This window comes from Lissotriton helveticus, chromosome 9 (assembly GCF_964261635.1).
Source record: "Lissotriton helveticus chromosome 9, aLisHel1.1, whole genome shotgun sequence".
NCBI classification, from domain to species: Eukaryota; Metazoa; Chordata; class Amphibia; order Caudata; family Salamandridae; genus Lissotriton; species Lissotriton helveticus.
The window spans coordinates 151,606,980-151,632,945 of NC_136070.1; the positions used below are offsets into that span (position 1 = coordinate 151,606,980).

Consider the following 25,966-nt stretch of genomic DNA (forward strand, 5'->3'; position numbering starts at 1 on the left):
GATTTATTGACTGGGTACCATGGTGTGGAATGTGGGATGTATTTCACAATTATTTGAGTGTTAACAGTTGGCACAGATGTTGTGAGAAGTAAAGAGAGGAATCAAAAAGATACTAAGTTTGCAGGCATCTCCACTGAGGTAAGGATGGACACAGTAGAATGACCGTTTTAACAGATGGGATATGGATAAGTCAATTCAAGTTTGCTTTGGATTCTGTTAAAATTAGTTGATGGAGTTGGAGGGATTGTGTAAAGTTGAGGCGGATCATGTATTATGAGAATAATGTGACCCTTCTTAATGTAGAAGAGATTTAAGAGTCCAGATCAAGAGAAAGTACCATAAGGGGATACAAACCTAAGCCTGGCAAAACACTACCTTAGATGCCCAAAGACGATAAAGTTGAGAAGGAAAGGGTTACCTAAGTGTCGGTGACAGTGGGGATAGCAGTAGTATTCATAGGAAGGATTAGAGCAGAGTGCAGGTGAAAGATACCCTCTGATAGATGGGAGTTTAATTTCAGTTAATTTGGTGGATGGCTTGGTTGTTAGGGTGATGGGAAGAAAGTTGGCATCCAGCAGTCTTACCTATGTCTAGTGAATGCCTTCCTGAAGTGTAGAAAGGATGGAAGGATATGAGTGAAACCTAGAGTAATCTACTTTGGAGAAGTGAAATAAAAACATTTTTGTATTGTATTGAAGATCCAGAGAGGAGACAAGGAGTAGACCTTGGGGATAAAAGCAGGTGGGAGAGGGTGTAAGGGGAAGGATGTAGGGTTAACATGGTTGAACAGGTTGAAAGTGTGGGCTCTGTAATTCAAAGAAGGACACAGTATGTGCATTTGCAGGGGAAGGAATGAATGAGCTTGGCACCAAATTCTGGAACTCCCTTCCTCTATACCTTCAAAATAGTGATGATCACCTTGTTTTTTAAGGCTATTAAAAAGTAACTTAAAAGTAAAAGATGGTACCATAAATCATTTACCTTGTTGGATGACTTTGGTTTTGAGCCATGGAGCCAATCGGAAAACATCCGTCTTATAAGTTGGCTTAGTCAGTCAAGCTGTGGAGTGCAATAATGGACTTCACCAGAGTTAACTTTAGTAGGAAAGTAGGTGGCACAATTATTTAAGTCAAGTTAGGTACAAACTGAGAAAGAATGGGGATGAGATGATGGGCGATATAGTGAAAATTGGATTTTAGGCCATGTATTGAAGACTATGGAGCTGAGCATATTTAGATGAAAGGGGAAATTCTGTGTGCTATCAAGGTGTTACAGGTGTAAAGATCTGTAGGGACAGGGCTCAAGGCAGGTTAAGATAGTTGGGGACTGCGTGGTGGCCTTTTGATTTGAGAATAAAGCAGAGTGTTTGTTAAGAGTAGAAAAGGTAGATGACGCATTCAATTCCACATTCTGTAGTCCAGTCTAGAATTAAGTCTTTTATATTTAGATGTGATTTTAATTCGACTTTTGTAGTATAACAACCTGAAACACCACAATACGATACCAAAATGCTATCATACATTAGCGTAAAGTAAGTATGTTATAACATGAGATAACTTCAACCCAATACCTCTCCAAAAAAAGAAACATTTACGCAAATACCATTTCAATTCAACATCAGAATAGGCTCCTAGTCACATAATCATACACATTTGTACTCACTGACCAACATACATACTATGTTTCTCATTCACATATGATGTCCACCTTTCACAAGTGATAGGATGTTTGTGATTCCAACCTGTGGAATTCGCTAACTCTTCAAATTTTGTGTGGTACCCATTATTAATGCCTGGTCCACTTTAACGTCCCACAATGTTTTTTCTGGCATTAAATACGAACAATCTGTTATGAAAGTTCAAGTGGAGTTACAGCAACACTTTTACTTTGCCTACGAACACATTCGTCCTGATTTCCCACTTCCCATCATCTGTTATGGAGGATGAAAAGCATTTTGATATTCTAAAGGTTATATGGGGAAGTGAGAGTTAGGGAGAGAAAATGATGGGCTGGTAGGTAAGCTTAACTCTTACTCCCATCATCACTTGAAGTTGGAAAAGAGATATGAATGAGAGACTGCTGTGGAAGTTAAGGTTGATTTAATGTATGGAAACGTGTTTGATGTATGATCAAGAAACGGTGGTGAGTAAGTTATGTTTGAGTGAGGATTGATGTGGTGCAAGCTATGGTTAGACTTACCATAACTTGTGAATTTAACAGATGCTTACGCTTTATGAGGTAGCCATTGTTATACCCATGTCAATCATAAATCTCCTTCAACTTCAGGTTTTCAGGATATTGTTTTAGAGGCTAGTGGGTCATTTGTTGGCTCTTCTGGACCACCTTGACTATAATTTCTTTTAGGTTGAAAGAGGCTGAGCGTCTGTAAGGTGTTCTGTTGAGAATTGGGAGTAGGGTTCTGGTAAAAATGCGATTAAGCCTAGGTCTTACTGTGTTGCAAAACATTGATTGCAAAGCAAGACTTGGGCAGGTACCACCTGGTTTAGCACCATATTTCTGTTGCCAAGAGGTTGGCAGGGCAGCCGCCCTTAACCACCGACCTTAATCAAGGCCAGTGGGGTTCTGTTTTTTCTGCAACTCCTCCGTAGCACAGGATGTGGGTGGTATGTGTAAGTCCTCTGCTTTGTACAGTGGTGGGGTGTTGTATTGTTCACCTCCACCTAGCACCAGGGCAGAGTATGTCGTGGTATCCCAACTTGTTAAAGAATTGGGCAGAGCTTTCTTTTTCTCGTCCTTTCCCGCAGGGGTGAAGGGCGTGTTATTTTAATTACCATCTTAAAGGGTAAGGGTTTTTTAATGACTTTCGATGTATGAAATCATCTGAGAAAATTATGAAAGCAAATGTGACATGGAATGTACATTTCGTTCAACTCTTGATTTTGCCAATAGTGCTTATGTAGGACTTTTTCACACCTTGCCCAAGGAAGGTAGGTGGGTATTTTCTCCCTTTTACCCACTTTCGAGCTCTTGCTTCAGTGCAAAGTAAGTGTATATTATCTCCCAAATCTTGCCCTTGTGGCAAGGGTGTGTGTTATATCTTCCTCTGCCTTCCCCAAGGGCAAGAGGGGGTATAGTATGAAATTCATCACCAGTTTCAGAAGTAAGGAACACAGGCAAACTGAAATTACAATTTCATTAAAAAACACTTAACTTACTGTGTGGTGCGGGAGTCATTCTTCTGGTGCACAAAAGTTTACATATGGTATTAGAAGTTGGATCTATTTAACCTCATCATACTATTGAGTCACTCATTCAGAAGTAAATGGAAAGTCAACATCCAAGTCAAATCCTCAATACACCAGTAGCAGGGGGAAGGTAATCGACAAGCATTCCAACAAGCTGTTCAGCTACAGACAGACTGTCATTTAGGAGCCCAAGAAAAGAGTGAAGAATCACTGATGCAATAAGATGTATTTTCTGCCTCCCAAGCTCACCTCAGTGTGCTGGCCACTGCTCAAGAGGTTCACATCAGCAAATGATCCAGAATACTTTTTACTGGTGTTTGAGTGAGTAGCCCGGAATGTGACATGGATCACTGAGCAATGAGGTCATTTTATGACATCTCTACTCAACGGAGAAAAACAGAAGACAAACCAAGCTTCAAACCTAGATGACACCACTAGTTTTGACAGAATAAGAAATGGATTATTGAAAGATTGGGGTGTGAAAAAACTAATAGACGGGACTTCTGAGCCATCACGCTAAAAGCGAATGAAACACCTTGCCAGTTAAACTATTTAACATTGTTCACTAAAGTCTTCTACTGACACCAAGTAGGCTATCAAAAAACAATTGTGCTGTAACAATATATTGAGATGCTAACTCTCCCCATGCAACAGGTGAAAGAACATATCACAGCCATGAAGGTTGTAAGCAGACGCTTTTGCCTAATCTTTCACTCTTGGGTACTGATATTACAAACTTCCAACCATTGGTCTTCAAATAAAATCGGGCATAGGCACAAGGTTAGCTGATGGAAGCCCCTTTCTCTCGTGACACTGAGGAAGTTATTGCTAAGAATTGTAAAGAGAAGAAAGCCAACAGCCACAAACCAGAGTAACAGAAAGAGAAAGGCATGTAGCTTACACTCAACCTAAGCCACTTTACTTTGGAAGTTAAAGAATGGCTCTTCATTTTGGTTGCCTCCATAGATTGGCCCCTTATTACTATGTGCTTTCTCACAAGCTAGGAAAGAGGGAGATAGGTGTGTATTTCTAGATGGAGAGAGGCCGTGTTGTATTGCATAGTATCTCATTCACAAGGAAAATACATTCTCGGACTTACAAATACTTAAAGCCGTAGCCATCTGATTAGGGGTCATCAAGGTGCTATGAAGACTCAACATATCATTTACAGAAGTTCTGTTAGGCCAGAATGTACACTGAAGTACAGCTGTACTGTGATCAATAAACAGTCTGTCAGCTGAAGAATCCACCTGCTTAAAGAAAGCTCTGTTGTGACCATTAGGCCACATAATGACAACATTCCTGAGAATAAGTATGGATACTGTAGGTCCATTAGATTCATCCAGTCAGCGACACAGACAGAAGAAGATTGTGTAATATGCCGCCAGATATCCGGATGTATTACTGATGTGGTGTCTTACTGCCGCCCATATATTGCTGAAGGGTTATTTCTGTTTACTACCCATCAAAATCTTCACAGACCAGTAAACCAACTTCATGTCTCAGTTAATGAAACCAACTGGGTCACTTCCTGAAAATCAAACCAATTAAGACTGCAGTATACCGTAAACTAACACATTGGCTGCTCAAACGCTATTACCAGAGAATAAAGCATATGCTCAAGAAGGACTCATCACAAGTTGGTATATTTCCTAATGTTTGCTCTTTGAGGAACCTGTCAGGCGCCCACTGGGTTTAGCCAGTTTGAATTACTTTTTGGGCATCAGCCCAAGAACATATTAGATTTGGCACTGGAACAGTGGCATAACACAGAAACTGCTACTTGAGTGGATTATGTATTGTCTGAGAATGACCACCAACCTTTCTCAAACTTATTGCTGACAACCTTCAAACATAACAGAAGTCAATACATGGCCCAGGAATTAAATACAATGTTGTTCCTTGATATAATTAAACTTTGAAAAAGTCACTTGACTTCTCCATTAGTAGTTGTCCCAATATCAGATGGCGTCACCGGTTTTTGCAGACAAGTATTCGTGTGTTCAATTTTTGACACCCTACCCTATGCTCTGTGTGACGAAATTATAGGCTACAAATATTAGCACTTCTGAAGCAATAAAGGCAGCGGCACAACACAAACCCCTGCGGCCAAGTAGGGTCCCGTAACACTTTAGGGGGCCCTTCAGCCTTTCAGCGAGCCCGATTCATTTCAATGCCAGTAAACGTGTTAGATATGGGAGACTTGGGGGCCAATTAATGTTCTGCACGGGGGCCCATCATTTTGTGTTAACGCCACTGAACCAAGGGATACTGGCAGGTTCTCCTTTATCCTGCAGATTGTAATTAGACAGCTTTTTCCAACCTAGTGGCTTATTTCATTTCAGAGTTCTTCTCTTCAGACACCAAGTGCTCCTGCCACTTTGCAGCGACTGGTAGACCATATTTTACATAGCTGTTGTGCTTTCCCATCTGCTTATCAAGATGATATCATAGATTTTTAGCACTTCCCAGCAAGAACATCTGGAAAAGATCCTTAGAACCTTAAATGTGTTCTAGCAAGTTAAGTATTGCGGTTACAGGTTTCATGTTAACTTCAAGGGGATAAAAGTGAATCTCTGAAACTTCCTACCTCTCTCATGAAGAAAGATGTATCCTTTTCAGGTTTTGCAGAATGTAACCAGTGCTTCATCCCCTTTTTCCCCAAGATGTAGCATCACTACTCACAGATGTAGTGAAGAATACCCCGGGTCCGAAGCAGGAAGGAGCCTTTATAGCCTTAAAGGAAGTTCTCTCATCCTCGTCTGTTTTACATTGTCCTGACTTTACATTATCTTTTGTTTAGCAAAAAGATTTTTCTGGAGTTTGGTTAGGGACTGTTCCAATGCCTAATTTGCGCAGGTGTATGTCGGTGGTGGCCACTGGTACTTAAATGTAAACACCAGCACTTATTTGTGAGACTCCACCACTTGGTGTTGCTGCATTTCGATTTTTTAACCGAGTTCATTGGTATATTGTTTTACAGTTCAATGTACTTTTGGAAATTAACAAAATCAGCAAGCCCGTTGCATTATTACAGCATAAAATGACCTCAAAGTCCCAAATGTTCCTTTTGTATGAGTGGATGGATAGTAGGTAGCACAGACACTGGGTTTCAGGCTCTGCTGGCTTGGGCAAGGGGTGGTGTCCAATATCACCATGGGTCCTTCCACTTGTGTGTGTGTTCTTTTTTTTAACACACAAAGCACTGCACTAATTGATCTAAAAATTTCCAGGAAAGAACATTCGTTATTAGCCCAAAACTCTTTATCTCATGAGGTTCCATAGGTCATCTTGGAAAAGGTTTGTTTAGCTTTGAAATGGGTGGAAGAATCATTAAGATGCTACCTGTTAGTGTCATTTTCCATATAAATCGATCACCCTCTACCTACCAGGGTGTGATCTTATATGGTCACGAATCATTGAGCAATGTGCTGGTTCTTAGTCCTAAAGCCTTTCTCTTTTTCAGTAATGCATCAGCCGGATACCTCCCAGGGTAATGCTGATAGGTTTGTTCAGAATTCAAGAGCATGCCCTGTCTGTTAGTCAGGTCCTAGTGCGGTTGTGTTCTTCAGCTCACATTAAGCCAAGCACATTTCATTTTTTAAAAGAAGACAGTGCAGATGTAGCACACACCACTTTAGGTCACATGCCTCCGCTCCACACAGAATTGGAACAGGGAACAGGACTGCACCCATAAAATGGCTGTGTTATTCGCTGCTGACTTCTGCAGTGCAAATGTGGTATACAAGCTAAAAAGGAAACCCACCAACTTGCTGCCACTACTCAAGCATGTACCATACTCACAGTATGGGGTTCACAGGCATAGAGGGGAAGCCAGGGCTGTCCAGGATGCACAGTCTACCCTTTAACTGATCTAACCTGTGAAGTTAGACGGCGGAAGAAGCAGTGAAACCTTTATTTAACCTGGAGAGTGGGAGTGGAGGCTCTAGGAGTAACACTCTCAAGGGATCCAATCACCACACCAGGGCAAACGAAGAAGCAGAACCCAAGAGTAGTGCTACCCGTCAGGAAACCTGGAAATACCTAAAGAAGGGTGACTGCTCTGATACGTTTCTTAAATATAGGTTCACTTTCAGTTGCGGAATCTAAGGCTCTGGGAATGGCAAGGAGAGTGATATTTCTCTCTTCCTTCCCATTTGGGAGGTGGTGGAGGATGAGAACTGTTCAGGAAGTGGGTTGTTCTGCAGGGAAAAGCCTTGGAACTTGCAAGATGGATGATCCTTCTCTCTTCTCCTCAGTTCAAGTGATAAACAGAAGAACTTAAAGAGTAAAACCATCAATGCTAAATGTGAACCCATTGGTACAGGTGGGACCCACCAGCGCTCATTTATGTAGGCAACACTTGTTTTTCCCTTTTAGACCAGAGCAAAAGATCGAAAAACACACAGGGGAAAGAAAATGGAAGAGAATGGCAGAAAAAAATACAAAATGAAAAAGGAGGAAATGACATGAGTTTGACAAAGGGACAGGAAGTTAGTGGTGGTGCGTTAAATTGGAATGAGGCGAAATCAAGATAAAGCAACCGTTATATTTGACATGCCGACATTCAGTAGCACTAGCCATGGGCTTCTGAGCTAAACATTCGCTCTGGCGCTTATTCTTTGACAAAAATCCCTGACCGTTAGACACTTAACTTGATAAAGGGGGTAAGAATGGTGAAACATAATCTCAGAGGGCAAAAAGAACATAGAAGAAGCCTGTTATGAGGAAAGGAGATGCTGGATGATGGGAAATATAAATTCAATATTGACTAAATAGAGTAAATGACATTGTAGTGCCATCAATTGTCTAATTGAAATGAGGTGATGGGAAATTCCAAATTACATATCCCAGATAGCATCTGTGTCCAGTGATAAAGAAGGTGGCATAGCAAAGAGAGGTTTAATTTAATTTAATGTAGTACTTGTAGAGCACATCAATTACCAAAAGACATCAAGGTGCTATAGACAGCCATCTGGAGGATGCATGCTAGACCTCCAGATACAAAAAGGTCTACAGAGGATAAAACCAGGTCTTAAGAGCCTTCCTAAAAGGCAGGAACTGAGACATAGCCCTAAGGTTTTGTGGAAGGGTATTCCAGAGTCTGCTTGCGGCCTTCGAGAATGCTCTGTCACCCCATTTCTTTCTTTGGGTTCTCTGCATCGTGAGCTGCAATTGAAGCAGTGAGCGAAGGTGTCTGCCTGGGATATACCAACTAACATAGCTTTAAATCTTGTCGGATAAGGACGAAAAAGAGCCTTGTGTACAATGCAAAGAGATTTAAACATAATGCTTTTTCTGATTGGAAGCCAATGAAGGACCTCCAATCCCCTGGCAGCTGACTGACACCTGGTGATATCCAGAAGAAGTCTGGCAAGTGCATTTTGTACCTGGCGCCGGGAAACCCTTGGGTAGCTGAGCGCCTTATAAAATTAATTAACATAACATAACACCCGGAGTGTGTGATGCGTGTTCTTATTAGAGTCCAGGTTCAATTAGTTGCAGTAGTCCAGTCTGACCATTACCTGGGCAGGAGCAACCTGCTTATGGGCAGACTGTTGAATAAACTGAAAGATTTTCTGAAGCATCTTTATAATCCAGATGCAGGTTGCTATTGTACGATTTGCTCGGGCAAGTTCCTAAAGAGCACGACCAACAGTGGCTATTCCAGCAAGGGGCTTCTGAACCAAAAATCAACCACTGTAGACATGCATTGTGAGACATTCTCTGCTAACAAGCATGAGTTCTTGGGAATATACACCATAATTTGTGTATCATCAGCATATGACACTGCCTTCATTCCGAATGTCTGTATTATTGTCGCTAGGGGGGCCACATAGAGATTAAAGAGAGTGGGGCTCAAATATATGCCCTGTGGCACTCCACAAGGCTGGGAGAAGACCTGAGTAAAATTGCTGAACCTTCACCTTTTGGGATCTTTCCCTGAGAAAAGAGGACAGAAGGGCTGGGGCTTGTAGGGAGATAACCAGGCCTTGAAGTCGCTCCAACAGCAACAGAGGAGAGATGGTATCAAATGCCGCTGATAGGTCCAAGAGTATCAGTGCCACACCCTGTCCTTAATCCACTAACCGCTTTATGAAGTCAGTGGCTGAGATTTATGCCGTTTCTGTCCCATGATAGTCCCTAAAGCCGAACTGGGAGTCATAAGCCAATGCTGCTGTTCTGCGATTTCCAGCAAATGGATATTAAGGTGCTTCTGCTTTGTTGGAACAGGAAGCAGGGAATTTGGGTGATAATTTTTGCAGTCCGTGATATCCAGATTCGGTTTTGTTATAAGGGGCCTAATGATGGGGCCTAATGATAGCCTCCTTTGAACTCTGAGTATAAGATCCGGATATGTTCACTTTATTCATTAATTTGGAGAGTGGATCGGCTATAACACTGGCCGCCAAGTGATGGACTGCTGGTGGACAGGCTTCCAGAGGTGATCCTGAGTTTGTTTTAAGAAGATATTGTTCCACCATCTTGGGTGAGAGCGTAGGAAAGACTGATAGGACTTTCGTCTCTTGGAGTGTTTGCGATGACCTCCCTTGGTGTGTCAGTTAGGGCCCGCTAGTAGCACTTAACTGCATGGACATATTCGGGGTAACCTCAAAACCTGCATGAATGTATATGATTTTAGAATGAAAGAAGGTTGCCAATTGATTAGAAAACTATTGAAAGCCCTCTGGCTCCTTAATAGGGTGCGGGGTAGAGACCTGCTGCACCTACCTGAAAAGTTTGTTGGCGGAAGAAGCGTTCTCAATTTTGTGAGTACAATAGTTCGACATTTCTTCAGTTAGTGCAAGCTTATATTCTTTAATGTTTTTTCTGTATACGATTTTTTTTTGCCCATCTCTGTTCTTTCTCAATGTACACTCTTGACGACGACATGCCTTCTTAAGTAACCTAGCCTATCGTTGTACCGGGGGCTGATGGTAGGTGTCTTTTATGCGGGGTTACCATAAAAGGGGCCAATTTGTTGCCTGCTCTCTCCAGCCATTCATTATGATAAATGGGGTAACCCAGTGCACTGTCCAAGGACCTGGGTATCGATCAGCAAAGACAACAAATGTTCCCAGACACATTTTTTTTAAGTACAGTTGAGTTGTAGACAATTTGAGTAATTAATAAGACTGTACATCAAAAATGCGATTCAAGCAACACATGCAAATGAGAAGTATATCCTATTCACTCCTCAAACATATAAGCACATTCCATTTAATTGGTCAAAAATAGAGGGTACCCAAATTTACTTCAATTGCAAACATTTATTTTATGTTGCATTTTTCATCAAATGAAAAACATAGACAGATTCATAGTGTTTAGCAAAATGTTGCTCCAAGGTGGAGGAGATGAGTAAAAGTTAGTGCTCGTGTGTGGGATAGCAAAAGAAAAGGAGCGCTGTGCCTGTAGTAGTGACTCGTTTTGTGGCTCCGGTTCTTGTCCCCTGCGCTGCAACATGGCCAGTCTGTCCTCTGCCTCGGTGAGCTCCCTCTTCATGTGTTGCCTCGTACCTCCAACTTTGGACAGGCATTCTCCTCGGGTCACCACCTTTAGTGCGTCCCACTCCACTCCCCTGCCATTGGTGGATGTCCAGTTGGTGTTGGAAGTATCCTGCAACAGCTCCTGGAACACTGTGTCCCGGAGAGCCTCTGTGTGCAGGCACCTCAATGGAACCCTGGGTCTGCTACGATCTACCCCCCGCTCCCGCAGCACCGTGGCATGGTCTGACAGACAATGGCCCAACAAGAGGGTCTGCACTGCACCTGCATAGGCTTCTCTTGAAAGTAAAAAACTATCAAGTTTACTAGAACCGTCTCAGGAGGGCGTGCAGCAAGTATACCCCCGGACTTCAGGGTGCATCTCGCGACAAATTTCAACACAGTGTAAAGGGTCCATCACTTCTCGCAAAGCGTCCAACATATTGAGCTTAGTATGCAGCCTCTACGGGTGTCTATCCAAAGTGCCATCAAGCACACAATTAAAACCTCCTGCCCATATTATTGGCACACCAATCCACCATCATGCACGTTCAACCGTATACATTCAGCAGATATACCTCCACACCATCCAGTGTGCCATGCACCACCACATACCGCCTTTCTATATCTGCTGTACAGCCAGGCACTCGGAACGGGGCACGTGGAGCCACCCAAATCACCACCACTCTTGCATAGGTTGTATAAGCGGCTGAGAACAACTGTCCCCTCCGTTTCCTATGTAACTTTTTAGTTTCGGGGTCTGACAGATGTGCCCCCTGCAGCATCACCACGTGTGCCCCTTGTCTGCGGAGGTAGGTCTGTACCCTGTAGCTCTTCACAAAAGAGTTGAGCCCTTGCACATTCCATGTCACAAATTTGAAATGACTCATCCCACATTTCTGGGGAAGGGGGGTCACCTATGCCTCATTTGCCCGTTGCTCTGCCACCACTGCTGCCACCAGATAGCATAACATTAAAAACTGATTACGCAATTTCAACCTTTTTAGGTCAAAAGAAGTATTTTTGTTGCCAATAAATCCCACTCGTATGTCAGAGGCAGTGGGTCATTTTCTCCCTTCGTCCAAGGTGAGTATAATTTTTATCTAAATTTGACTGAAGTAAATTGGAAAATGTTAGCCGTGATCAAATTTTGATGTGTCGCTGTCGGACACCAGGCTGTCTTTTAGCACCTCTTTACCAGGAATGACATTTTAAAGCTGTGCTACTTTTTTCCATTCTCTATCCTGCAGACGTACAATCAAAGCCAGAGCATCAAAAGAAGCATTCACAAAGCCATTTTAGGAAATTCCATGCTTCATTTCAGTCCGCACAGCCCGCGCATGGTTCCAGAAGGCCTACACCCAGCGGTGCACAAAATGTACATCACCCAAGCATCGTATGAAACAAAAGACAACGCCAGGCAATCCTCGGTGCACCGTAAATCCGCTCTCTTCAATGGGACAAGTAAGATGCCTTTTGTCTGTGTTCTTAAGTGGAGACCACCCCTTTAAAACTGGTCAATATGGATAACTGTGTTATACTCAAAAAGAATTGAGTCATCTGTACCTAGCGAGGTCAGCATCATTAAATATAGTTAGGCTGGTTTTTGCAAGAACAGTTTTTACATCAAGGCACCCGGTCCTTCAGTATGCAAGTTTTACTTAATAACTTTGTTCAGATATAGATTTGAATTAAAATGTAGACTATTCTTGGCAGAAAAGCCAATCTTAAGTTCATATAGTCACATACATCTGATCATATATAAAACATTTCAGTAATTCATTGTGTCTACTGTACATAATCTGCAAAAAGCAAGATGCGTTTTCCGTTTATGGGCACCCCAGCAAATAAAAACAAGCACTGGGAAAGTCAATAGACCTGGCATTGGCTGCTAGCCTTTTGTTTCTGTCAATGCTTGTTTTGTCATGGTTTTTGAAAAACTTTATTGTTGGGAAAGCAGCTAGGCCCTCATCAGTCCAGAAAAAAAACATTGGCTGAAGGCAAAAAAAATTAAATCACAAACCGGGCATTTTCCCATAATACTGGAGAGAACAATTGTGTTGATCGATGTGCTCCTTATGAATAGGCAATGTGCTGTAATGCGCAGTGATGTTAGCCAGTTGGTGAAGTGGGCTGATCCATAGCCACATTCTCTAGAGGAAGGAGTAGAGGGTAAGCAGTGGGGGCGAAGGAGCAGCAGAGGTTTTTGAGATTGGGTACACTGTGACAGCCAATAAAACAATGATTTAAGAATTGCGTGGGGTGGGTGGGAAAAATAAAGTACAAGCTTGGGTGGGGGATGGAGGAGCAACACGGAGTGCACGGGAGGCATTTTTTGTTGGGGGAATTTAGCAGCACTCGAAAGAGCGCTAGCTAGAAAACACGTGGACTCATGGATGTGCTGGAAGAAAGGAAAAAGTAGGTCCCTGAATATGACCAGTGGAAGAATGAAAGTAATCCCATCAAAAGGATAGTATAGAGGCTATGCTTCACCGGAGAGACAAACACAAGAAGAGGAAGGCAAGCCTTTGAATAGGAAGAAACTAATGATTGTGACAGCAAAGCCAAGCAATGGGTTTGCTCTAAGTCCACTACAAGTTTTTGGTACGGTTCATAAGAGGCTGTCGCCTTGAGACAGCTAAAAGGGGCCTGGTAGGAAAAATTGAATAAATGCTTTTTTCTTTACGATATAATAAATATAATAGGTACTATTTAAATTAGATTGTTAGTGGCCTCCTGAAGCAAATCTGTGACCTGGTCTGTATTGGCAAATTATCAGCAAAAATACTTCACGTTTTATACCACCCCAGTCTATATTAATACAACTGCAAAATAGCGTTGACCCATTCCAAAAGGCATCTTCATCTCTATGGAGGGTTCGCTTTTGGGGCCGTTGTGGAGACTAAGCAAGCTATTGCCCAGAGTTGCAGCGTGGGACCCATGATCAGAACAGGCACTGAGGCGAGAATATCCAGTCAGGGGAATTAATGAGCCGGAGACCCGCCGAGGCGGGAATCGAACCCTGGTCCCTGGCCAGAGCTCTGCATCAAGGTCTGCCTGCTCTAACCATTGAGCCACACTTCTATTCTAAATATGTAAGTGATACAAATGAGATGTTTTACTAGAAATGTCTAATTAATGTGTTTGTTTTATGAAGCACTGTTCATTACTTTTTATTGGCTTTTTCTATGGTTAATCTTCATTGCACAGAAAGTGTATATATAACATTTGATTCACAACAGTACATATTCCTTCATCTCATCAGTAAATTCTTGTGGGTACATCTTAGTGCAGATTCCGCACCTTGTGACTATCCTCCAGGCACCAGACTGGATATAGAACAGCTCTCCAGTTTCTGGTGCCAGGTGGCCTCAGCCCCATCTCCACCCTCCTCGTATGTCTCCATATTGGAGTTTATAAGGCACCAACCAGTACACCAGCACCGGTTCCTGTTTTTCCTGCACCTCAGTGTTACTAGTCCAGATCTCTTCTTGGTCTTTACCAGAAAACATCCTCAGCTTTTCTACCACAACTTTGTGAAATGTCTCCCCTAAGATTTCAGGGCTGCCTAAGTCGCATCTCCGCCCTCCCCGGATGTCACAACATGGAAGTTTATAAGGCAGCAGCCATCACAGCGGCATTGGTTCCTGTTTTTCTTGCACCTTAGTGACACTAGTCCGGATGTACCTTACTAGCAAAATTCCTCCGCTTTTCAACTACAACTTGGTTAAATGTCTCTTCCTAAGATTTCAGGGTTTAAGCCTTGTTGCATTTGCTATAAGATGTCCTTGTTAAACTCGCACAACACCCACATGTGGTGTCTGAAATCCGAACATGACCACAGAGCCTTCGAATCATGTTAATTAAGTATCCTAATACCATCAAGAAACATTCCTCTTCTCCTTCAACTAAGGCCACTAACAGGGAACAATCTCCTGAAGGATCTACTCCCAAAAACCATCGTAGTAACGAAAAAGGCTCTTCTTCCATTTGGAAATGGTCCTCACTTTTGAAACCATTCAGAGTCTTGACGTATCTCCCGATGCCAAGCTTTTCACCGTAGTCTCAGCCAATGCTGCATTAAAAAAGATAAATGTGGAATTTTTTATTCCATAAACTGACCTTGCGCATATTGGAGCCTTCTGGCTCACAATGCTGTACCTTTTGAGGATGGTCTCTGGCTCACTTGGGTGGTCCCAGTTATTTAACCCCCCCCCCCCCCCACAAACAGCCCTGAATTTAATTTACTTATGACATCCCTTTACTACTACTCACTCCTAAAGCCTATAATTAACCTAATCTTCCTTCACCACTACCTACTCCTAAACCATAACATTTCCCTTATCTCCCTTGACCCGCACCCGGGCTTTTTTTTTTTTTTTTAAATAACATAATTGTTATTAAAAAAAGAAAAGACCTGCATGGTAAAGGCGTGGCTAGTTAAGGTAAAAGTACTTACCTACCTGGTATAGACCGCGTTGTAATGGGCGTCTCCCCTCGAGATTTGTGACCTCCCACCCATCGCCAACTGTCCCCCAGTCTGATAACTACGGCGGTCTGACGTTCATTCCTGCCCCCTTAACTTAAATGCCCTTTCCCCTCAACATCGCCCCTCTTAGCAACTGTACCAACGCACCGCGCCAGAGCCTTGTGTTTCTTACCAAATTACCTGTCTGTCATTTTTTTCTGAATCGATTTAACAGAAGACGAGGTTTTGAAAGGAATGATTGTTCTCTTTTCCAGTAATAGACAATCTGATTTCACGGCGGGAGGCTGGGGAGTGCTTTGCAGCCAATTAACCCCTCTGTGGTCTGCTTGAGAAGCAAGGTGCAGGACGTCACGAGCGCATCCCGAGTGTCTGTGTCGCCTAAGGGCGTTGAATAAAGGCAAATCAGTTATATATACATCTTTCCGAGAGCAAGGTACTGTTTAAATACAGGACGGAGCAAACATCACTAGATAGTGTCTTATGGCTCCGGTCAGTTTAAAGAAGCACTATTAAGGTCCAACTAGGCGAAAGACCGAAGTCCACCCATGGGACCGTCCACATCTAAACCATGGGTCACTCTGGGATACTCAAAACGTAATTAGCACCTCGTTTTCAGGTTTAAACTAAATAAATTGCTCTCCCCTCCTGCTTTCGAACCTTTTCTACAATCAGAACCACTCATTTTGTAACCTACTCGATTTCAGACAAATTTGCTCATCCTTCTACCCATCTTGCTTACTCCATTCCTGCTCCTCTATTTCTATTTCGTGTCCCACCTGTCTCTTATTTTCTATATTTTAAATTGTTGCAGAATCTGATTTCCAGTTTCACCGTCCTGCTGCCTGCAGACACGGCCGCTCCCCACGCTGCTCCCTGACCCGCTTCGCCTCACTGTCGGGTATCGTAACGCAGCTCCGATGCTTGCTCTGACTGCAACTGTATTGCTACCTGACTTTGCATTAACATTACTGCATTGCGCTGTGTATCACAGCTTAACGTCTGATTTCAGCGCAGCTCCGCTGCTTGCTCTGGCTATATTTGAACATTCGTACTGCTGCCTGCCTGGCATTACATTTACATTGCCGCATTGCGCTGTGTGCTATTGATGATACCATAGACTTATTCTGTTATAGTGCAGCTGCTCGATCCTGTAAGGCCGCCGGCCATTTTGCTGTTGTTGTTGTTGGGAGCCCTGCCCTAGTCTCCACCCCGCTACCGCCTTCCCAGCTGACCCTCCCTCGCCCCTCCCCCCTCACTACCATATATGACAGTTGCATTTGCGCGCAGCATTCACGCGCAGCGGATGCGCCCCGAAGGTGCGCCAAAGGTAAGCCCGTCTACGCCCGTCCGCGCCTGGACCGCGCCCAGAGCCAGACCCCCTGGTCCCCGCATCACCCATCCTCCCCGCATTACATACGACGCCTCCTCCCTCTTTGCACTCAACCCCGGCGGACTCACTAACTGCGTCCAAGCAGCACCAGGACACACCCATGGACCCTTCACCTGCCAATCCTGCAAATTTACCTGCGTCAAGTCCCAAACCAAATCCACAAACACCAAACAGAGAACCAACACCAACCACCTAAAATGCATCCTTCTCAACACCCGCTCGGTTCACAAACACACCATCGACCTTTGGAATCTACTCGACACCATTTCTCCAGACATCGCCTTCCTAACAGAAACCTGGATGAATGCCTCTTCAGCTCCAGACATCACCATAGCCATCCCGGACGGCTACAAGATCATCCGTAAGGACCGCCCCATCCAAACAGGAGGAGGCATCGCCATCGTCCACAAGAACACCATCCGCATCTCAACGAGCTCAGATGACAACCTCGCTATCGCCGAACACCTCCACTTCCAGATCCACACCGACCCCAAGACAACACTTAGGGGCACCCTCCTCTACAGGCCACCAGGACCCCGTACAAAATTCAGCGAAGACATCACTGACTTCATCACCCCACACGCCCTCCCCTCAGAAGAATACATTCTACTGGGAGACCTCAATTTCCATCTGGAAAAGAGCAACGACAGCAACACCACCACCCTTCTGGACAATCTCGCCAATCTCGGACTCAAACAACTTGTTAACACCCCCACACACTATGCAGGACACACACTCGACCCTATCTTCACTTCCAGCAAGCATATCTCCTTCACTCATACCACACCCCTCCACTGGACGGACCACAGCTGCATCCACTTTATTTACAATAAAACCTCGACCCACAACCACCCTCAACCAACTCTGCGAAGAAACTGGAACAAAATCACCATCGACCAGATCTCAACATCGCTTCTTCAAAAAACCCCTGCCTATTCAGCGAACCCTAACCAAGCCGCCATCAACCTCACACAATGGTTAACCCTAACCGCCGACAAATTAGCACCCTTGAAAAAACATCAAACCAAGCAAGGCAGCAAGAACGCCCCCTGGTTCAACGATGACCTTAAGAAATCCAAGAAGCTCTGTCGTTCCCTTGAGAAAACTTGGAAAACAGACCCAAACACTATCACCCAAGCCGCCTTCAAAAACGCCACCCGCAAACACCACCAATTAATCCGGACAGCCAAGAAAACAGCACTCAAAGACCGACTAGACAACAACGCCCACAACAGCAAGGAACTTTTCAACATCATCAAAGAATTCCCCAACCCCACCGCCAGCTCTAACGACATCACCCCCTCACAAGTCCTCTGCGACTCCCTTGCTTCATTCTTTCACGACAAAATCGCCGACATCCATAACAGCTTTGACAACACACCTGTAAACCAATCCACCCCACTCACCTCCGAACGGTTACCTCCCCCGAATATCCTTCTCGAATGGAACCCAATCACCACAGAAGAAACGATTCGCCTGATGAACTCCATCCACTCAGGATCCCCTACAGACCCATGTCCCCATCACATCTTCAATAAAGCAGACTCCATTATCGCACCCCATCTCCGAGATGTCATCAACTCCTCCCTTAACTCCACCACATTCCCAGATAGCTGGAAACACGCCGAACTCAGCGCCCTTCTGAAGAAACCCACAGCTGACCCCACCGAACTCAAAAACTACCGCCCCATCTCGCTCCTCCCATTCGCTGCCAAAGTCATTGAGAAAGCCATTAACAATCAGCTCGCCACCTTCCTCGAAACTAACAAATCACTCGACTCCTCACAGTCTGGCTTCCGAGCCAAACACAGCACCGAAACCGCCCTCATCGCAGCAACAGACGACATTCGAACACTACTAGACAACGGAGACACAGTCGCCCTTATTCTCCTTGACCTCTCCGCAGCCTTCGACACAGTCTGCCATAGCACCCTTATACAACGCCTCAGAAACATCGGAATTCAAGGAAAAGCACTGGACTGGATCATTTTGTTCCTCGCTGGAAGAACTCAGAGAGTCCGCCTCCCCCCTTTTAAGTCAGAGGCCACCGAAGTCATCTGCGGCGTCCCGCAAGAATCATCACTCAGCCCCACCCTCTTCAACGTCTACATGAGCCCCCTCGCAACCATCGCACGTCAACACAACCTCAACATCATCTCCTACGCTGATGACACTCAGCTGATCCTCTCACTCACCAAAGACCCAACCACCGCCAAAACCAACCTACACGAAGGGATGAAAGAAGTAGCCGAGTGGATGAAGCACAGCCGTCTGAAACTGAACTCGGACACAACGGAAGTCCTCATCTTAGGCTCATCCCCTTCCGCCTGGGACGACTCTTGGTGGCCGACGGCCCTAGGAAAAGCCCCCATACCGATGGACCACGCACGGAACCTGGGCATCATCCTGGACTCCACACTCTCGATGACCAGACAAGTCAACGCCGTCTCATCTTCATGCTTCAACATCCTACGCATGCTCAAAAAAACATTTCACTGGATCCCCACCGAAACAAGAAAAACAGTCACCCACGCACTGGTTACAAGCCGCCTGGACTACGGAAACACCCTTTACGCTGGTTCCACCGCAAAACTACAGAAAAAACTTCAACGCATCCAAAATGCGTCAGCCAGACTCATACTAGACATCCCCCGCACAGACCACATTTCCGCTCACTTGAAAGACCTTCACTGGCTCCCCGTCAACAAGAGAATAACGTTCCGCCTCCTCATCCACGCACACAAAGCCCTATACGAACTTGGACCGGATTGTCTCAACACGGGCCTTTCCTTTTTCACCCCCACACGCCAGCTGCGTTCGTCCAACCAAGCCCTCGCCGCTGTTCCACGCATCCACAAAGCCACCATGGGAGGAAGATCCTTCTCCTACTTAGCGGCTAAGACCTGGAATTCCCTTCCCATCCACCTCCGCCTTACTCAAAACCACCTAGCCTTCAGAAAACAACTTAAAACATGGATATTCGATAAGTAAACCTCCCCCCCTCCCTCAAGCGCCTTGAGACCCAATGGGTATGTAGTGCGCTATATAAATTCTGACTTGACTTGACTTGACTTGACTTGACTTAAACGTGATCTTTACTGCTTTTAACGTGGACTCGGAACCTGTTACTCTTATTCCGTCTACTTTTTCCGATCGCAGCCCTTCTTAGCACTTTCACTACTTATACTTGCCCAAGTTCGTTCAGGCATGCTATACTTCTATCTACCTCTATTAAATGTGTTTTCATCCTTCTATTCAAGCTCCCATGGTCCTATTCTCTATCTTCCTGTTCTATCTCAAATTCTGAAACCGCTAGTCCATCAGCAACTTTTCATATGTTTGTATGTGAATTTCTCACTTTTCCCAATTCATTTAGGCTTCCTTCAGAATATTTAGTTTCCGATATATATGCAGAGGATAGAGTATCCCTTGCTGTACTTTATCAAGATATTTCAAGTAACAGAAAAGAGGTTAAAGCCCGGGTTTCGTTTCTAAGGTAATTGAAATCCCAGATGATTTACAATATCCCTTTAATGTGTGGCAGAGAGGGTATTCTATTCCTTATAATATAGATGCTTACTCCATCAATCTTTCCACAAAAAAGCTTACGTTCTTGATGTCTTGCTTTTTCATAAGAAAGGGATAGTATTTCTGCAGAATTAAACAATAACAGTAGAATCAGTACTGCGAAATAAACACACTAAAAAGCAGTTCGTAGGTGTATATTAAAAATGTCCTGCAGCTCCTTTTTGCCTCTTTTGGCACTGCTGATCTCCATAATGTTCTGGACACAGTACTCCGTTGCTAAATTCTCCTCTGCTCTTGATTGATTTACTTTCGGTCTCCTTAATGGATAATGGTCTTACTTGCCCTCCACTTTGGTGTTTTCCAAGGCCTTCATCACCCTTCTCTTTTCCACCTTTTGTTAAATCCCTTTTCCTTTTAATCTTTCTTTACATAGTCTGTCCTTCTGACACACATTTTCATTTCTTTTTGTTCCTTGTCACTAAGATTCCAGAATAAAACGACCAACATTATTTTCGACGCTTGTTTCTGCAAAATCTCTCAATCCTTCTGCTGCAGTCCTACACAATTGATATTCTGTTCTTCCCATCCTCACGCTTTCTCTCTTCCCTACTTCTGCTACTTTGTCTGGTATCTTGATGTCTATAGCTCTAGCATTTATTTCACCTGTCCGTTCCAGCTGTTCAGTGTAATGTCTATACTCTCCTAATGTAAAATATCCCCATGACAGGCTGAGTTGTGACGGAGTGGTTGGCTAAAGACATTTATATTTGCTATGTCTAAAGTAATAGCCTGGTCTCATGGGCATTGCAAAGGCATACTAAAGCTCCTTAAAAGTACCAGGTTTCATTTGTTTCATTGGTAACCTGGGACAAGCGCAGGTTTTACTTTGAGAGCAATGCTGGCGATGCGAGCATGAACAGCTGAAATAAGCAATACTATTACAAGTCGTTAGTTGCCACAAAATAATTTGAAGAAGAATAAAGGGAACATTAAAAAAAATTGTTTAACCATTTCAGTATCAAAAGTAGCAACCATAAACGTGGGCTTCTATGGAATGCCATACACATCAGTTGACCAAGTAGCCTTTGAACTTAATCTCTTTTATAGAGATACATTGTAACCAGCAAGGTGGGTATTTATGTATGTACTTACAAAGTCTGAGCATAGCTGCAGAAGAACAAGTTACTTACCTTCGGTAACACCTTCTCTGGTAGAGATTCTACCTAGCCGCAGATTCCTTGTCTTAGAATTATCCTTAGGCGTCTGACTGGATCCTGAAATTTTTCTTGAGCAGTAGCCCTGTGCGCCTGTATGTGGCGTTGTTTGGCTCCTTGTGGCATCTTTGGTATCGTCCTCGCCGGACGATACCAAAGATGCTTGCGGTGCCTATATAGGTGCCACCACAGTGCGCTGCTGTCAGTTACTTTTCACGACTTTCCATGCCAGAAGGGCATAGCAACAAAGGACACTGACTTGGTGTGGAATACTAGGTCCCTGAAAGGGGAAAGCCCTGTCCCTTGAAATCCGTTCACAGAGCAGGGAGGATGGGGGGGGGGTTGATAATGAATCTGCAGTTAGATAGTCTCTACCAGATAAGGCATTTCCGAAGGTAAGAAGCTTGTTCTTCTGATAAGTTCAAGTTCAGAGATTTGTATAGCGCACTACTCACCCAGAGGGTCTCAAGGCGCTTGAGGGAGGGGTGTGCTTTACTTATCGAATATCCAAGTTTTTAGTTGCTTTCTGAAGGCGAGGTGGTTTTGTGTAAGGCGGAGGTGGGTGGGGAGAGAATTCCAGGTTTTGGCTGCCAGGTAGGAGAAGGATCTTCCCCCCATGGTGGATTTATGGATGCGCGGAATGGCGGCGAGGGCTTGATTGGACGATCGTAGTTGGCGGGAGGGGGTGTAGAAGGACAGTCGCGTGTTGAGGCATTCGGGTCCTTGGTCGTAGAGGGCTTTGTGTGCGTCGGTGAGGAGGCGGAACGTTATTCTCTTGTTGACGGGGAGCCAATGGAGGTCTTTCAGGTGGCCGGAAATGTGAGCTTGGCGAGGGATGTCCAATATGAGTCTGGCTGAGGCGTTTTGGATGCGTTGGAGCTTCTTCTGTAGTTTGACTGTTGTTCCGGCGTAAAGGGTGTTTCCGTACTCCAGTCGGCTGGTGACCAGTGCGTGGGTGACCGTCTTTCTTGTTTCGGTGGGGATCCAACGGAAGATTTTTTTGAGCATGCGGAGGATGTTGAAGCAAGATGATGAGACGGCGTTGGCTTGTCTGGTCATCGAGAGGGAGGAGTCCAGGATGAAGCCCAGGTTACGTGCGTGATCTGTAGGTCTGGGTGCGGTTCCCAGTGCCGGTGGCCACCAAGAGTCGTCCCAGGCAGAGGGGGATGAGCCTAAGATGAGGACTTCCGTTTTGTCGGAGTTTAGTTTTAGACGGCTGTTCTTCATCCACTCGGCTACTTCTTTCATTCCTTTGTGTAAGTTGGCTTCTTGCCACAGATTCCTTACCTTAGAATGTATACCCAAGCGACAGTGCGGTTTGCAGACCAGTTATACACTAGGAAGTCCTGCAGGACCAAAAGGGCAAGATTCCCATTCCTTCAGACCTGACTTATCCAGGCAGTGGTGTTTATAAACGTTATCTGGCAGATGCCCAGGACTGGAACTCTTATGTGCTAACGCAGTGGTTGCAGCTTTAGCTCTGGTGAAGTGAGCACGCAAACCCTCAGTAGGTTGCTCCTTAGCCAGTGCGTAGCAGATTTGGTTACAGAGCAAGATCCATTGTGTAATGGTCCTCTTCTGTATGGCCTGTCCTTTCTTTGCTCCAACATACAGCACGAAGAGTTCGTCATCTACTCGGAACTCAAATGTGTGGTCAAAGTAGAACAGCAACACTCTCTTTGGGTCCAGACGATGAAGTTGCTCCTCTTTCTTGGAGGGATAAGGTGGGGTGATGGATTGGCTTACATGAAAGGGAGTGACCACGTTTTGGAGACAGGAAGCCCTCTTACGAAGCACCAGTTTTTCTGGGTAGATGTTCAGATAAAGAAGCTTGGATGGCAAGGCCTGAAGCTCACTGACCCTCCAGCACATGTTATTGCCACCAGGAAGGCCGGATTGGTGGTAAGGAGACTGACAGGACAGTTGTGCAAGGGCTCAAATGGAGCACACATCAGGAACGTCCGGACCAGATTAAGTTCCCTTTGAGGCATAATGAAGGCAAGAAGGAGTAAACCTATATTACAAACCTTTGAAGAATCTATGTGCTATAGGGAACTGGAAGAGGGAAGTTTGGTCAGGCATTCACAGAAAATCTTAGATAGCAGAAAGGTATCCCTTAATAGTGCCCAGACCAGAGCCCTGGTGGGCAAGGTAAAGAAAAGCAGGAGAACCTGTGAAAGGCAGCAGAAAGAAAGAGGGGCAACTTGTTTCTCTGCACACCATGCCACAAACTTGCCCCAACAGCAGGCGTATACCGATTTGGTGGAGGGGATGTCTGGCTGCCAGAATAACATTGCAAACTTTGGGCGGATGTTCGAAAGCTGTCGACTGTCACCGCTCAATCTCCACACAAGAAAGCGGAGGGTTGCCAGGTTTTGGTGAACCAGCCCTTACTGCTAAACAGAAGAGCCTACTGAAGGAGCAGACTGATTGGAGGAGCGATGGCCATGCTCAACAGCTCAGCATAACCGACTCTTCATGACCAGTCCGGGGCCACAAGCATGACTGGGGCACAACCCTACTTGATCTTATTAAGGACTCTGGGCAGGAGTGGTATGGGCAGGAGGTCTGAGCATCTGGTCGAGACGAAAAGCGTCTCTGTGCGAGAGTCACTTTGGAAACTCCAGCGCTGCGACATTGCGTGTTCTCGTCAGTGGTGAACAGATTCAACCAAGGCTCTCCCCACTAATGAAATAGACCTTGCACCACCTTTGGATGGAGATGCCACTTGCGATCTGCTAGGCTCCTTCAGCTGAGTTTGTCTGCTCTGGCGTTAGGAGAGCCTGCCAGATGTTAAACCACCAGGGATATGCCCTTCTGTTCTAGCCATGTCCAGAGTTGCAGGGCCTCTTGACAGACGCTCCATCCCACCCAATTTGTTGCAGTACCACATGGTGGTGGTGTTGTCCGTGATCACTTGAACTAGCCTCCCCTTGATGGATGGTAGAAAGGCCTTTCAGTCCCAGATGGGTCGCCTGAAGCTCCAACAGGTTGATGTGGCGGATTCCGCTGGAGACCAGAGGCCTCTAATCTCCACATCTCATAGATGGCCGCTCCATCCCAGGAGTGGTGCGTTTGTCACTACTGTCAGATATGGTTGGGGATGGGAGAGGGGTCTGCTGCTCACTCATTGTGCTTCATTAGCCACCACTTCGGATCGTTTGCCGTTCCCTCCGAGATCTGACCATGTAGGAGAGATTCCCCTGATTCTGCCCCCCACCCTCCCCCCCCGGAACTTCATGTCTCACTGCAGAGCCCGTATATGCCAATGGGAATGCGTCATCAGCAGGATGCAGTAGGTCATGAGGCTCAGCAGCCTCAGAGTCAGTCTCATGGACATCTAGGATAGAGGCTGAAACATCGGTATCATAACCTGAATATCCTGTAATCGCCATTTGGAAGGATAGCCTAAACTGCACCGTATCCAGAACTGCTCCAATGAAATTGAGCCTCTGAGATGGAGTAAGATGTGACTTCGGCAAATTGTTAGTGAACCCCAGCGAATCCAGGAGGTCTGCTGTAGACTGGAGGTGGGAGACAATAACCTGGGGCAAGCCAGCCTTCAACAGCAAGTCGTCTCGATAGGGGAAGACTCAGCACTCTGATCTCCGCAGATGAGCTGCAACCACTGCCATCACCTTGATGAACACTTGAGGGGCGCTGGTAAGGCTAAAGGGGAGCGTTTTGAACAAAGTGCTTGTGGCCTAATGTGAACCACAGGTAACATCTGTGGGTAGGCAGGACGTGGATGTGAAAATATGGGTCCTACAAGTCCAACCGTACCATCCAGTCTCATGGGTCCAGGGCAGACAGGACCTGAGCAAGAATGAGCATCTTGAGAAAGCAACTGAGGGAGCGCAGGTCGAGTATAGGATGAAGGCCTCCGTCCGGTTTGTGCACCAGAAAGTACCTGAAAATGCAACCACGACCTACTTCTGGCATTGGCACCCTCTCTATGGCTGTGGTCAAAAGAGCTGTCACTTCTGTGTGGAGAAGCGATAGTTTGCCCTTCGTCAGCCTGTTGTAAGTAGGTGGCATGGAGGAATGAGTATTCTCAAAGGGGAACGAGTAGCCCCTTTGGACAATCTACAAAACCTACTGGTCCAATGTTTTAGACCACCAGAGTGGCAGATAATGGCAGATACATCCTCCCCCTCTTAATGCGCCCAACATGGGTGCCCATGATGGTAAGTGGGCAGACTATAAGGTTTTGGAGGCAGCGGCCGCTCGGGGAGTGGTAGACTGGACCGACCTCTGGCTGCCTGGTCAACGGTGTCTGTGGGTACCGCATCCTCTGCCCCACAGAGGCTGGAAAGCTTTTACGTTGTGGTGGCTGGGTGGGTAAGGATGCGGCTGGAAGCCCCTCCTGTGGCCACGAAAGGAGTGATAAGCAGATTGCGGGTGACAAGGGTTCCATAATAAGGCCGAAGGACCTGGCCCTGTTGTCTTTAAAGCACTCCACTGCTGAATCCGCTTGTCCCCGAAGAGATGGCAGCCATTAAAGGGCATGTCAATGAACGATGTTTGGACACCACCAGAAAAGCCAGTAGTCCTCAACCAGTTGTGGTGCCGTAGGGCCACTGTTGACAAAACTTCTCTGCCCAGTTAGTCAGTGGTGTCCTGTCCACCAATGGTTAAATTAACCGCATTCCTCC

At 45.3% G+C, this 25,966-nt stretch overlaps 1 protein-coding gene across 2 annotated transcripts in view; it reads left to right on the forward strand.

The window, feature by feature from the left end:
• The window catches only part of FANCM (FA complementation group M), an 837,191-nt gene that overhangs the window by 449,403 nt on the left and 361,822 nt on the right, over positions 1–25,966 (forward strand). For both annotated transcript variants that reach the window (XM_078659682.1, XM_078659683.1), the window contains exon 11: positions 11,941–12,154. In XM_078659682.1, coding sequence (XP_078515808.1) covers positions 11,941–12,154 — 214 coding nt within the window. The remainder of the gene's footprint in view (positions 1–11,940; positions 12,155–25,966) is intronic.